The sequence below is a fragment of the Puma concolor genome, chromosome D3, assembly GCF_028749965.1.
Source record: "Puma concolor isolate L17-30 chromosome D3, mPumCon1.1.hap2, whole genome shotgun sequence".
NCBI classification, from domain to species: Eukaryota; Metazoa; Chordata; class Mammalia; order Carnivora; family Felidae; genus Puma; species Puma concolor.
Window position 1 is genome coordinate 30,557,899 of NC_141678.1, and position 13,156 is coordinate 30,571,054.

General features: G+C 39.8%; 1 protein-coding gene across 1 annotated transcript in view; it reads right to left on the minus strand.

The window, feature by feature from the left end:
• Positions 1 to 11,239: 11,239 nt before the first annotated feature.
• LOC147575470 (ankyrin repeat domain-containing protein 26-like) overlaps positions 11,240 to 13,156 on the minus strand; it is a 32,131-nt gene continuing 30,214 nt past the window's right edge. Inside the window, exon 7 of the mRNA XM_086682852.1 lies at positions 11,240 to 11,338. Coding sequence (XP_086538978.1) covers positions 11,255 to 11,338 — 84 coding nt within the window. The 3' untranslated portion in view covers positions 11,240 to 11,254. The remainder of the gene's footprint in view (positions 11,339 to 13,156) is intronic.

Genomic DNA, 13,156 nt, shown 5'->3' on the forward strand with positions numbered 1-13,156 from the left:
GGGGAGGGTGGACGTGGCCTGGTGGGGACTTTGCAGTGACAGAATTTGTGGGGCCCAGTGCCAAGTGAAAATGTAGGCCCCGAGGGGCGCCTGGGTGTCTCAATGGGTTAAGCATGCGACTCGATTTCTGCTCAGGTCAGGAGTCCAGGGTTATGGGATTGAGCCCTGCATCTGGCTCCGCGTGGAGCCCGGAGCTTGCTTAAGAATCTCTCTCTCTCTCCCTCTGCCCCCCTCCCCCACTCTTGTGTGCTCTCTCTCTCTCTCTCTCTCTCTCTGTCTCTCTCCCAAATAAAATAAAATAGGGCACCTGGGTGGCTCACTTGGTGACCACTTCTGCTCAGGTTGTGATATCGAAGTTCGTGAGTTTGAGCTCTGCGTCGGGCTCTGCGCTGACAGCTCAGAGCCTGGAGCCTGCTTCAGATTCCGCGTTTCCCTCTCTCTCTGCCCCTCCCCTGCTCATGCTTGGTCTCTCTCTCTCTCTCAAAAATAAACATAAAAAAATAAAATAAAATAATGAAAAACAACGAATGAAATCACAACTATATTCAGTTAATCTGAGAAATGCAAAGTTGGTTTAACATGAGCAAATAATGTAATTCTCCACAGTAACAAATACTTTATTTTATTTTTTTTTATTTTTACTTTTGTAATTTAATTTTTTATTTTTTAGAATTTACATGCAAATTAGTTAGCATAGAGTGAAACAATGATTTCAGGAGTAGATTCCTTAGTGCCCCTTGCCCATTTAGCCCATCCCCCCTCCCATTGCCCCTCCAGCAACCCTCAGTTTGTTCTCCATATTGGTGAGTCTCTTCTGTTTTGTCCCCCTCCCTGTTTTTATGTTTGTTTCCCTTCCCTTATGTTCATCTGTTTTGTCTCTTACAGTCCTCATACGAGTGAAGTCATATGATTTTTGTCTTTCTCTGACTGACTAATTTCACTTAGCATAATACCCTCCAGTTCCATCCATGTAGTTTCAAATGGCAAGATTTCATTCTTTTTGATTGCCGAGGAATACTCCATTGTATCTAGATACCACATCTTCTGTATCCTTTCATCCATCGATGGACATTTGGGCTCCTTTGCATACTTTGGCTATTGTTGATAGTGCTGCTATAGACATGGGGTGCATGTGTCCCTTCGAAACAGCACACCTGTATCTCGTGGATAAATGCCTAGTAGTGCAATTGCTGGGTCGTTGGGTAGTTCTATTTTTCATGTTTGGAGGAAACTCCATACTGTTTTCCAGAGTGGCTGCACCAGCTTGCATTGCCACCGACAATGCAAAAGAGATCCTCCTTCTCCACATCCTCGCCAACATCTGTTGTTGCCTGAGTTGTTAATGTGAGCCATTCTGACAGACGTAAGGTGGTAGCTCAGTGTGGTTTTGATTTGTATTTCCCTGATGATGAGTGATGTGGAGCATTTTTTCATGTGTCGGTTGGCCATCTGGATGTCTTCTTTGGAGAAGTGTCTACTCATGGCTTTTGCCCATTTCTTCACTGGATTATTTGTTGTTTGGGTGTTGAGTGTGAGACGTTCTTTATAGATTTCGGATAGTAACCCTTTATCTGATATGTCATTTGCAAATACCTTCTCCCCTTCTGTCAGTTGCCTTTTCGTTTTGCTGATTGTTTCCTTCGCTGTGCAGAAGTCTTTTAGTCTGATGAGGTCCCAGTAGTTCATTTTTGCTTTTGTTTCCCTTGCCTCCGGAGACGTGTTGAATAAGAAGTTGCTGCGGCCAAGATCAAAGAGGTTTTTGCCTGCTTTCAACTCGAGGATTCTGATGGCTTCCTGTCTTGCATTGAGGTCTTCCATCCATTTTGAGTTTATTTTTGTGTATGGTGTAAGAACGTGGTCCAGGTTCATTCTTCTGCATGTCGCTGTCCAGTTTTCCCAGCACTGCTTGCTGGAGAGACTGTCTTTATGCCATTGGATATTCTTTCCTGCTCTGTGAAAGATTAGTTGGCCATAGGTTTGTGGGTCCATGTCTGGGTTCTCTATTCCGTTCCATTGATCTGAGTGTCTGTTCTAGTGCCAGTACCATACCGTCTTGATGATTACAGCTTTGTAGTATAGCTTGAAGTCTGGGATTGTGATGCCTCCTGCTTTGGTTTTCTTTTTCAAGATTGCGTTGGCTCTTCGGGTCCTTTTCAGGTTCCATACACATTTTAGGAGTATAGGTTCTAGCTCTGTGAAGAATGCTGGTGTTACTTTGATAGGGATTGCATTGAACATGTGGATTGCTTTGGGTAGTATCGACCTTTTAACAATATTTGTTCTTCCTATCCAGGAGCATGGACTCTTTTTCCATTGTTTTGTGTCTTCTTCCATTTCTTTCATAAGCTTTCTATAGTTTTCAGTATATACATTTTCCACCTCTTTGGTTAGATTTATTCCTACGTATTTTGTGGCTTTTTGTGCAACTGTAAATGGGATCGATTCCTTGATTTCTCTTTCTGTTGCTTCATTGTTGGTGTATAGGAATGCAACCGATTTCTGCGCATCGATTTTATATCCTGCAACTTTGCCGAATTCATGAATCCATTCTAGCCGTTTTGTGGTGGCATCTTTGGGGTTTTCTGTATAGTGTCGTGTCATCTGCGAAGAGGGAAAGTTTGACCTCCTCCTGGCCGATGTGGATGCCTTTTATTTCTTTGTGTTGTCTGATTGCAGAGGCTAAGACTTCCAATACTGTGTTAACAGTGGCGAGAGTGGACATCCCTGTCTTGTTCCTGACCTTAGGGGGGAAACTCTCCCATTTGTCCCCACTGAGGATGATATTAGCATTGGGTTGTTCATATATGGCTTTTAGGATCTCGAGGTATGCTCCTTCTCTCCCTACTTTCTTGAGGGTTTTATCAAGAAAGGATGCTGTGTTTTGTCAAATGCTTCCTCTGCGTCTATTGAGAGGGTCCTATGGTTCTTGCCCTTTCTTTTCTTGATGTGATGAATCACGTTAATTGTTTGGCGGATATTGAACCAGCCCCGCATCCCAGGTATAAATCCCGCTTGGTCGTGGTGAGTAATACTTTTCATGTATTGTTGGATCCGGTTGGCTAATATCTTGTTGAGAATTTTTGCATCCATGTTCCTCAGGGAAAGTGGTCTATAGTTCTCCTTTTTAGTGGGGTCTCTGACTGGTTTTGGAATCAAGGTACTGCTGGCTTCATGGAAAGAGTTGGCAAGTTTTCCTTCCATTTCTGTTTTGGAACAGTTTCAAGAGAATAGGTGCTAACTCTTCCTGAAATGTTTGGGAGAATTCCCCCTGGAAAGCCATCTGGCCCTGGACTCTTGTTTTTTGGCAGAGTTTTGATTACTAATTCGATTTCCTGACTGGTTGTGGGTCTGTTCAAATGTTCTATTTCTTCCTGTTTCAGTGTTGGTAGTGTATATGTTTCTAGGAATTTGTCCATTTCTTTCAGATTACCCATTTGATTGGCATAGAATTGCTCATACTATTCTCTCATTATTGTTTTTATTTCTGCTGTGTTGGTGGTGATCTCTCCTCTTTCGTTCTTGATTTTATTTATTTCGGTCCTTTCCTTTTTTTCATTTTTGACCAGACTGGCTAGTGGTTTATCAATTTTGTTCATTATTTCAAGGCACCAGATTCTGGCTTGATTGATCTGTTCAACTGGTATTTTTGTGGGGTTTTTTGTTTGTTTGTTTGTTTGTTTGTTTCGATAGCATTAATTTCTGCTGTAATCCTTATTATTTCCTCTCTTCTGCTGATTTGGGGTTTTATTTGCTGTTCTTTTTCCAGCTCCTTAAGGCATAAGGTTAGGTTGTGTATCTGAGATCTCTCTTCCTTCTTTAGGAAGGCCTGGATTGCTATCTATTTTCCTCTTATAACCACCTTTGCTGCATCCCAGAGGTTTTGGGTTGTGGTGTTATCCCTTTCATTGACTTCCATATACTTTTCAATTTCCTCTTTCACTGCTTGGTTGGCCCATTCCTTCTTTAGTAGGATGTTCTTCAGTCTCCAAGTATGTGTTACCTTCCCCAATTGTTTCTTGTGGTTGATTTCGAGTTTCATAGTGTTGTGCTCTGAAAATACGCACGGGATGATCTCGATCTTTTTGTACTCACTTAGGGCTGATTTATGTCCCAGTATATGGTCTATTCTGGAGAACGTTCCGTGTGCACTGGAGAAGGATGTATATTCTGCTGGTTTAGGATGAAATGTTCTGAATATATCTGTTAAGTCCATCTGGTCCAGTGTGTCATTCAAAGCCATTGTTTCCTTGTTGATTGTTTTGATTAGATGATCTGTCCATTGCTGTGAGTGGGGTGTTGAAGTCTCCTACTATTATGGTATTACTATCGATGAGTTTCTTTATGCTTGTGATTAATGGATTTACATATTTGGGTGCTGTCACATTTGGCGCATAAATGTTTACAATTGTTAGGTCTTCTTGGTGGATAGACCCCTTGATTATGCCATAATGCCCTTCTGCATCTCTTGATACAGTCTTTATTTTAAAGTCTAGATTGTCTGATATAAGTATGGCTACTCTAGCTTTCTTTTGTTGACCATTAGCATGATAGATGGTTCTCCATCCCCTTATTTTCAGTCTGAAGGTGTCTTTAGGTCTAAACTGGGTCTCCTGTAAATAGCATATAGATGGACCTTGTTTTCTTATCCATTCTGTTACCCTATGCCTTTTGATTGGAGCATTGAGTCCATTGACATTTAGAGTGAGTACTGAAAGTTATGAATTTATTGCCATTATGATGCTTGTAGACATGGAGTTTCTGGTGGTGTTCTCTGGTCCTTTCTAATCTTTGTTGCTTTGGGTATGTGTGTACATATATATATATATATATATATATGTATATGTATATATGTGTGTATATGTATATATATGTATGTATGTATGTATGTATATGTAAGTTTTTTCATCTTTTCTTGCCTCAGAAAGTCCCCCTTAATATTTCTTGCAGGGCTGGTTTAGTGGTCACAAATTCCTTTAATTGTAGTTTTTGTGGGAACCTTTTTCTCTCTCCTATTTTGAGTGACAGCCTTGCTGGATAAAGAATTCTTGGCTGCATTTATTTTTTATTTTATTTGTTTAATGTTTATTTATTTTTGACAGAGAGAGAGAGAGAGAGAGAGAGAGAGAGAGCATGAGCAGAGGAGCAACAGAGAGAGAGGGAGACACAGAATCCGAAGCAGGCTCCAGGCTCTGAGCTGTCAGCACAGAGCCCGACGGGGGGCTCAAACTCACAGACCGCGAGATCACGACCAGAGCCATAATGGGCCGCCTAACCGACTGAGCCACCCAGGCGCCCCACCCATATTTTTCTGATTCAGCACACTGAAAATATCCCGCCACTGCTTTATGGCCTGCCAAGTTTTTGTGGGTAGGTCTGCTGCAAACCTGATCTGTCTTCCCCTTTAGGTTAGGGAACTGTTTTTTTCCCCTTGCTACTTTCATGATTCTCTCCTTGCCTGAGTATTTTGTGAATTTGACTATGATATGCCTTGTGGATGGCTGGTTTTTGTGGAATCTAATGGCGGTCCTCTGTGCTTCCTGGATTTTGACGTCTGTGCCTTTCTCCAGCTTTTGTACATGTTTTCCACTATGATTTGCTCACCTTACCCTAATACCCCTATTTCTCTCTCTTCCGCTTCTGGGACCCCTATGATTCTGATGTTGTCCCTTTTTAATGAGTCACTGGTTTCCCTAATGCTTAAATCGTGCTCTTTTACCTTAATCTCCCTCTTTTTTTTCTGCTTCATTATTCCCTATAATTTTGTCCTCTATATCGCGGATTCTCTGTTCTGCCTTGTCCATCCTTGCCGCCACTGCATCCATCCGTGATTGCAGCTCAGTTATAGTATTTTTAATTTCATTCTGGCTATTTTTACTTCTTTTATCTCTGCAGAAAGGGGTTCTAATCTATTTTGGACCCCAGCTAATATTCTTATTATCGTGATTCTAAATTCTGGGTCAGACATCTTTCTTCTATCTGTGTGGGTTAAATCCCTGGCTGTCATTTCTTCATGCTCTTTCTTTTGGGATAAATTCCTGCTGAATTCTGTGGTTCAGGTTGTGCAGATTGTTGTGTTAGTCCTCCAATCAGTGTTCTAGGTGTGCAGGATGGTTTCGTGTTGGCCTGGCTGTATTTCATGGATGCGAGACACACACAAAACTTCCATGCAGTTCCGCCATCTTGGCCCCTCCCCCATTCACAAATATTTTAAAAACTTATCTCAGGGTGCCTGGGTAGCTCTGTCGGTTAAGCATCCAACTTAGGCTCAGGTCATGATCTGACAGTGTGTGAGTTTCAGCCCCACGTGGGGCTCGCATTGGGCTTGCCACTGTCAGCGCAGAGCTTGCTTCAGATCCTGTCTCCCTCTCTCTCTGCCCCTCCCTTGCTGGCTTGCTTGGTCTCTCTCAAAAATAGTTAAAAAAACCTATCTCAATAGATGTGAAATAAACATCTGTTAGCATTCAATATTCATTCATGACAAAACTTAGAAAACTAGTATTATAAGGGAACTTCCTCAATATACTTGTAGCAGAAAGACCCTAAGTGACTCCATAATATCTGCCCTTTAGTGTTGTCACCTTTTCTTTATAATTCTTTTCTCTTAAGATCTATGACTTGACTCTAGCTATTAGAATATGGCAAAGGTAAAGGAATGTTGCAGACATAATTAATTCAGTTAGTTCAGAGTCATCCAAAAGGAGGATTATGCTAGGCAAACCTGATCTGATCACGTGAACACCCTTCAAGGAGGACTGAGCCTTCTCTGAAGTGACATTCTCCTTGCTGACCTCCATATCGACGGCCATATCGAGGAAGCCTACGTGGCCACGAACAAGGAACAGCCTTGCTCTAGGCTGAATATTTGTGTCCCCACTCACCGAAACTCATGTGTTAAATCTTAATGTTCAACGTGATAGTATTTAGAAGTGGTAGATTTGGGAAGTGATTAAGTCATGAAGGTGGAGCCCTCATGAATGGGATTAGTGCCCTTACAAAGGAGGGCTGTGAGAGCTCCCTTGGCCCTGCGCCAAGCAGCGTCCATGAACCAGGAAGCAGGCCGTCGCTGGACACTGAATCTGCCAGTGCCTTCATTTTGGACCCCCCAGCCTCCAGAACTTTGAAAAATAAAACTTTTTTTCATAAGCCTATGGTATTTTGTTAGAACAGCCCAAAAGACTAAGACAAGTGTCTGGGAATGCTTCGGACCTAAGCCTCCAACTAGCCGACAACTAGCAAAGAGCTGTGGAAATGTGTCCAGTCATACAGTCACAAGGAAATTCTCTTAAAAACAAATGCAATGGGCTTGGAAGCAGATTCTTCCCCATCGAAGCACCCAAATGGGGAAGCGCAGTCTAGCGGACACCTTGGGTACAGCCTTGTGAGAACCTGAACAAAGGACCCAGCTAAGCCATTGCTCAGCTTCTGACCCATACAAATGTGAGATACGTGTGGCTGTAAGACACTGTGTTGATGGTGATCTGTTGTAAACGGCAAGAGCAAACTAAGAGACTGATAAAAGATACACACTTTTAAAACCCCACTATCTACATAGTTCTGGAAAACTAGTTTTACATGTTGCAATTTCAAGAAGACATGAACACTCACTATCCTCACATTTACTCAACGTCATTGTAGTAGGAAAGAAAAAAAATGAAAGCTCTAGGAATTGGAAAGAAACGAAAATGCCACTATTTATAGATGATATGTCGCTGCATGCCCCAAATCCAAAGGAATCTGCAGATAAGACACTCGAGTAAGAAACAATATATTGTGGGGAATAAGCTTAGACAATTAAAAGACTAGTTGTTTAGAAAAATCAGTATAAGAAATGTCTTTCCTTACAAACTATTGGCAGATTCAATGCATTCCAATGAGAAATGGCTTTGGAGAGCTTGCCAAGTTGATTAAAGAAGACCTGTGGAGCCCTTCCTTCCTTTCTTCTTTCTCATCCCCAACAGTTTAGTTCTCAGTCCTAGAAACAGAGGCATGGAGTTGTGGGGGTCCAGAGTGAGGTGCTGGAGCTTAGACAGAATGGGGAAGGCATTACGTATGGGACAGTCACCTTGCACAGTGTTGGAGCTCAAGTGAGAGCATCCCTGAAAAGTGAATGATATAGAATAATGAAGTATCACAGACTGGACAGGGTGGGGAGGCATCTGCACAGGGGAAGAATAGCCCAGCGTGGGTTTTCAGAACCTGCAGGGGGGCAAACCGTCTGCAGAAGAGGTGGCCTGGCACAGGGTGTCTGAGAAAGGAGATATGTACATGTCTCAAAGTACTTCCCCACAAAATACTAAATAATTGGAAAATGGAAAGTTAACATTCCAGGTGAGAAACCTGGCAGATACTACCTCTGGTGGCCAACATTACTATCCCAGTGTTGGGACAAATCAGAATTGTAGGTCACATGATAGGATGCAATGAAAAGAGTAGGTTGTAGTGATACTCTTGCTAAAAATGTATGATCTGAAATTTACCATAAGGAAACCTAAGAAAAATCCACATTGAAAGACATTCCACATTACTGGAGTTTACTCATCAAAAAGGTTAAAAGTCATGAAAGTCAAGGAAAGACAAAGGAACTGTTCTAGAGTGAAAGAGACTAAGACACACAACTGAATTCAATACATGGCTCTGAACAGGACCTTCCTTGGTATTACGTATACTACAGATAAGTGAGCAAACTTAAAAAGAATTATGAGGAATAAATGATAGAATTATACTGAACCCTTGAACAAAAGAGTTCTAATGGGTGCACTGACTACACACAGGTTTTTTTTCAGTACTGGAAATGTATTTTCTTTTGTAATTTTCTTCATGGTATTTTTTTCTGTAACTTACTTTATTTTAAAAATATAGTACGATACATATCATATACAAAAGATCATTGGTAGTTGCAGTGGTTAAGTCTTTGGGGGTCAAAAGTTCATGGCTTTTTGACTGTGGGGGGCAGGGGTCAGAGCCCTCAACCCCATTGTTCAAGCGACAAGTGTATTAGAGTTAATGTTCTGATTGTGAAGGTTGTATGGTAGTTACGTGGAATGTACTGACTTGTAGGATTTAAATGCTACAGGAATCAGGCATCCCATTAGCAATCAATGGCTAATCAAATGGCTCTGGGGCGGGGGGGGGGGAGTTCTTTTTTTTTCTTTCTCTATTTTTTCTTTTCTGTAACTTTGTTTCCAAAAAGCAAATCAAAAATAACTAACTAACTAAATAAATAAATAGAAAAGGTGAAAAGCCTTAGGCATATCTTATTTCTCCATGTGGAAAGAGCTATGAATCAGTGTTTACAATTAAAATTATAAATAGGTTTTATGGCACTATAAAAAATTGTAATAGGTACAAACATTGGCAATAGCCATAGCAGGAATACATCAAACTAACGTCTAAATCTTTAGGCCCACATATAGTGATAAAAATTGGAAAATACAAAAAAGCCATCCATGGACACTACTGAAGTATTAATGACAACTTGGTTGTTTGGGTCCTGTTCAAACAGCAGGGAGTGGAACAGTCTGATGTATGTCAAACCCTCTAGTGCTGGTTTCCATGTACAAAATGTGCTTAAAAGTTAATGAGATGCCAAGAAACATAGTTTAAAATATTATACAGATTTTCATTACACACATATGACACAAAAACATTTTCCTTTAATCAAGATTTTTCCATATAGGGTGTTCAATTGGGAAACAATGAAAATGTTTTGTAAGCACCCAGTAAATTTTTTTTCTATTTATTTTTCAAATCAGATAATTTTTGTTCAAAATCTGTACATATTCTCGTGACACTTTCCATACTGGATCTTGATTTAGAATTGAATCATCAGTAGATACTAAAGGATTTCTACAGGATCCTCGTTCAAATTCAGTAGCAGCTGAAAAAGAAAAGAAAGAATTGTCTTCTTTCTCCAAAATTCTTTTCACTACAAGTCCTTAAAAAAAAAGAAAGAAAAGAAAGAAAAGAAAGAAAAGAAAAGAAAAGAAAAAGAAAAAGAAAAAAAAATAAAGTTGGGGCCTTTATGAAAAGGTGTCAAGAAAATTGAAAAATAACTACGTACAACTGCAATATGAAACCCAATATTAGTATGAAATATATTTTGCTCAGGGTTGCACACTGAATTAATTGCTATTGTGGATAAATATCAGAGTTTCTGGTTTTTTCATTACAAGGTGAAATTACAAGATGAGGACACAGTCCACCCTGAACAATCATAAACTATAAACTGAAAAATCAAACAGGCATTTCCAAACATTTCTGAACAGGACCTTCCTTGATATACAGATGTAAGTGACAGGTATAAAACACAGCATACTGGAACATACAGAAGGGACATCCCAGTTTTGCGTCAATATTGTCTGCTTTTTGGTGAAGGTGATATGTAAGCTGACACCTGAAGGACAAGGAAATAGTATGCTCGGTAGAGGGAAGAAGCACATACAAAGAGCTAGATGTGAGGAAGAACACTTGTGCAATTATGAGTAGTTTAGTTTGAGAAGGTGCTAGAGCAAAGCAGCAGAGTAGGGCAAATAGTGAGACAAGGCTGAATAATCTGGCAAGAAGCAAACTGATTTGGGTGTTTCCATTCCATGCTAAGGAATTTGAAGTTTTACCTAAGGGCAAAAGCAATGACAAAGTCAGTGAGTGAAGATTGAAACCCGTTACCTGTCAAGTGACAGCTATATGACCTCTACTTACTTAACCAAGAATTACTAAGACGACTTTGGCTTTTTGGGTCTTCTATCACTAGCGGAAACAACAATTTGATAAAGCACACCTTTTCTGAGACTTGTGCAGGTTGACAGTTCCATAGGGATGGCACCAGTGAAGGAAGATTATCGCCAGAAATAACAGATATATAGACTTAGGGAGATTGAAAAAACTTCTTTAGCGTTTATTTATTTTTGAGAGAGAGACAAACCACAAGTGGGCAGGGGCACAGAGAGAGGGAGACCCAGAATCTGAAGCAGGCTCCAGGCTCCGAGCTTTCAGCACAGAGCCCTCTGTAGGGTCTGAACCCACCTGAGCTGGAATCAGTCGCCCAACCGACTGAGCCACCTGGGTGCCCCTAGACTTTTGGGAGATTTTAAAAGAGCTATGAAACATGAGGACTAAATGAGGAAGAAGTGTGTTCTTCATTATGCTCATGCTTTTACATTTTTTATTAGATATGTACAAAAAAATGTGAATGCAGTATCCATTATCCAAACAATGGAAAGGGATGCCATTTACTATTTATAGTTTATTTCAGAAATCAATGATATCTAACTTCATACATTTTGGGCAACATACCTTCTTCTAGTGCCCTGGTTACTCCTTTCTCCAACTCCCGCTGCATCTGAAATAAGTCAAATATTATTTAGAATGTGTACGGTAAACAAAAGACATTGTAGGAATTTTATATAGCTTACAACATGTGGTCTTGAAACAATACTTGTAGAGATTAAACCAAAGTTAGGGATTGCTTACATAGAAAGACAATCACATGAATAAAATAAATTCCTACCTATTTTATGTTAGTTTTAGGTAATTGAGAACAGATACATACATACATACATACAGACACACACACACGTATATATGTGTGTGTGTGTGTGTGTGTGTGTACGTATATATTATATGTGTATATTTTATATGCTATATATATGCAATATATGCTATTTAAGTGAATCTGATAAAAAGCACAATTAATATTGATCTATTGAATGTGTAGAATCTCTGAAAGGTGATGTTTGATCTTACTGGTACAAAAAAGTTTAAAAAAGAATCATATTGTATACTGAATTATTCCTTGGAAATGATTAGAAAACCTGCCATTTATGAAAGTTTAATCCGTTTTTTACCTGAATGAATTGTTCCTTAATGGGCTTTCCATTCTTTCACTTTTAGAAAAACAAACTTTGAAGGAATGCTTTTGCTATTAATTTTTTAGGACTGACTCTTAAATACATATAAAATATAGAAAGTGGGACTGTCACACTGTTATGTGGAAATTCTACTGGCAAAAAATTGAGTGATAATATTTTGCTATCTGCATTATGACTAAAACACTTATTTCTTTTCATATGCACACGAAGATTTCAGAAAATTTCTTTGAAGAAAGGAAAAATAGAGGGTTGCAACAGTTTTCAGACTTAGCTTCTGATTTATAACTTTCTCAATTAGAGATAAGGAAAACAATATACAATTTTCAATTGTAACTTTGTTTCCTTTCTCCAAATTAGGACCAAGTTTGGAAACACTTGACTTATTAAAGTTATGGTTATCTACTTACTTATGAAATGTGTACGAATATTTCCAACTAGAGGTGACCCTTGAATAACACAGGGGTTGCGGTGCAGTCAAAAACCTGCATATAATTTTTCATCCCCCCAAAACTTAATTACTAATCGCCTACTGTTCACCAGAAGCCTTACCGGTAACATAAACAGTCGATTCGTACATGTTTTGTACAGTAGAATAAGCCAGGGCAAAAAAATGACATTGAGAGAAACAGAAGGAAGAGGAAATACACTTACAGTACTATACAGTATCCAAAAATAATCCATGTGTAAGTAAAGTAGACCCGCACAGTTCGAAACCATGTTGGTCAAGGGTCAACTGTATATTACAACTGTTCCTATCTAGAATGTTCTTTTTTTTTTTTTTAATTTTTTTTTCAACGTTTTATTTATTTTTGGGACAGAGAGAGACAGAGCATGAACGGGGGAGGGGCAGAGAGAGAGGGAGACACAGAATCAGAAACAGGCTCCAGGCTCTGAGCCATCAGCCCAGAGCCTGACGCGGGGCTCGAACTCACGGACCGCGAGATCTGACCTGGCTGAAGTCGGACGCTCAACCGACTGCGCCACCCAGGCGCCCCTAGAATGTTCTTATTTAGATCTTTCTTATACAAGGTAGCCTCTCCCTGAATGCCCCAAACAGGCTCCAAAATAGCGTACTGAACATAATCAACACTGGTGATAAGGATTCCAATGTCTTTACAAATGTAGGTGTGAGGACAAATGTTTTGGCTGACATGTTTCCCAATATTTTCAGAGACTGTTTTCCCTAATACCTTTTTTTAATTGAAGTATAGTTGACAGTGTTACACTCATTTCAGTATACAAATTCAGATTGGACAATTGTAGACACTATGCTATGCTCACTACCGTAC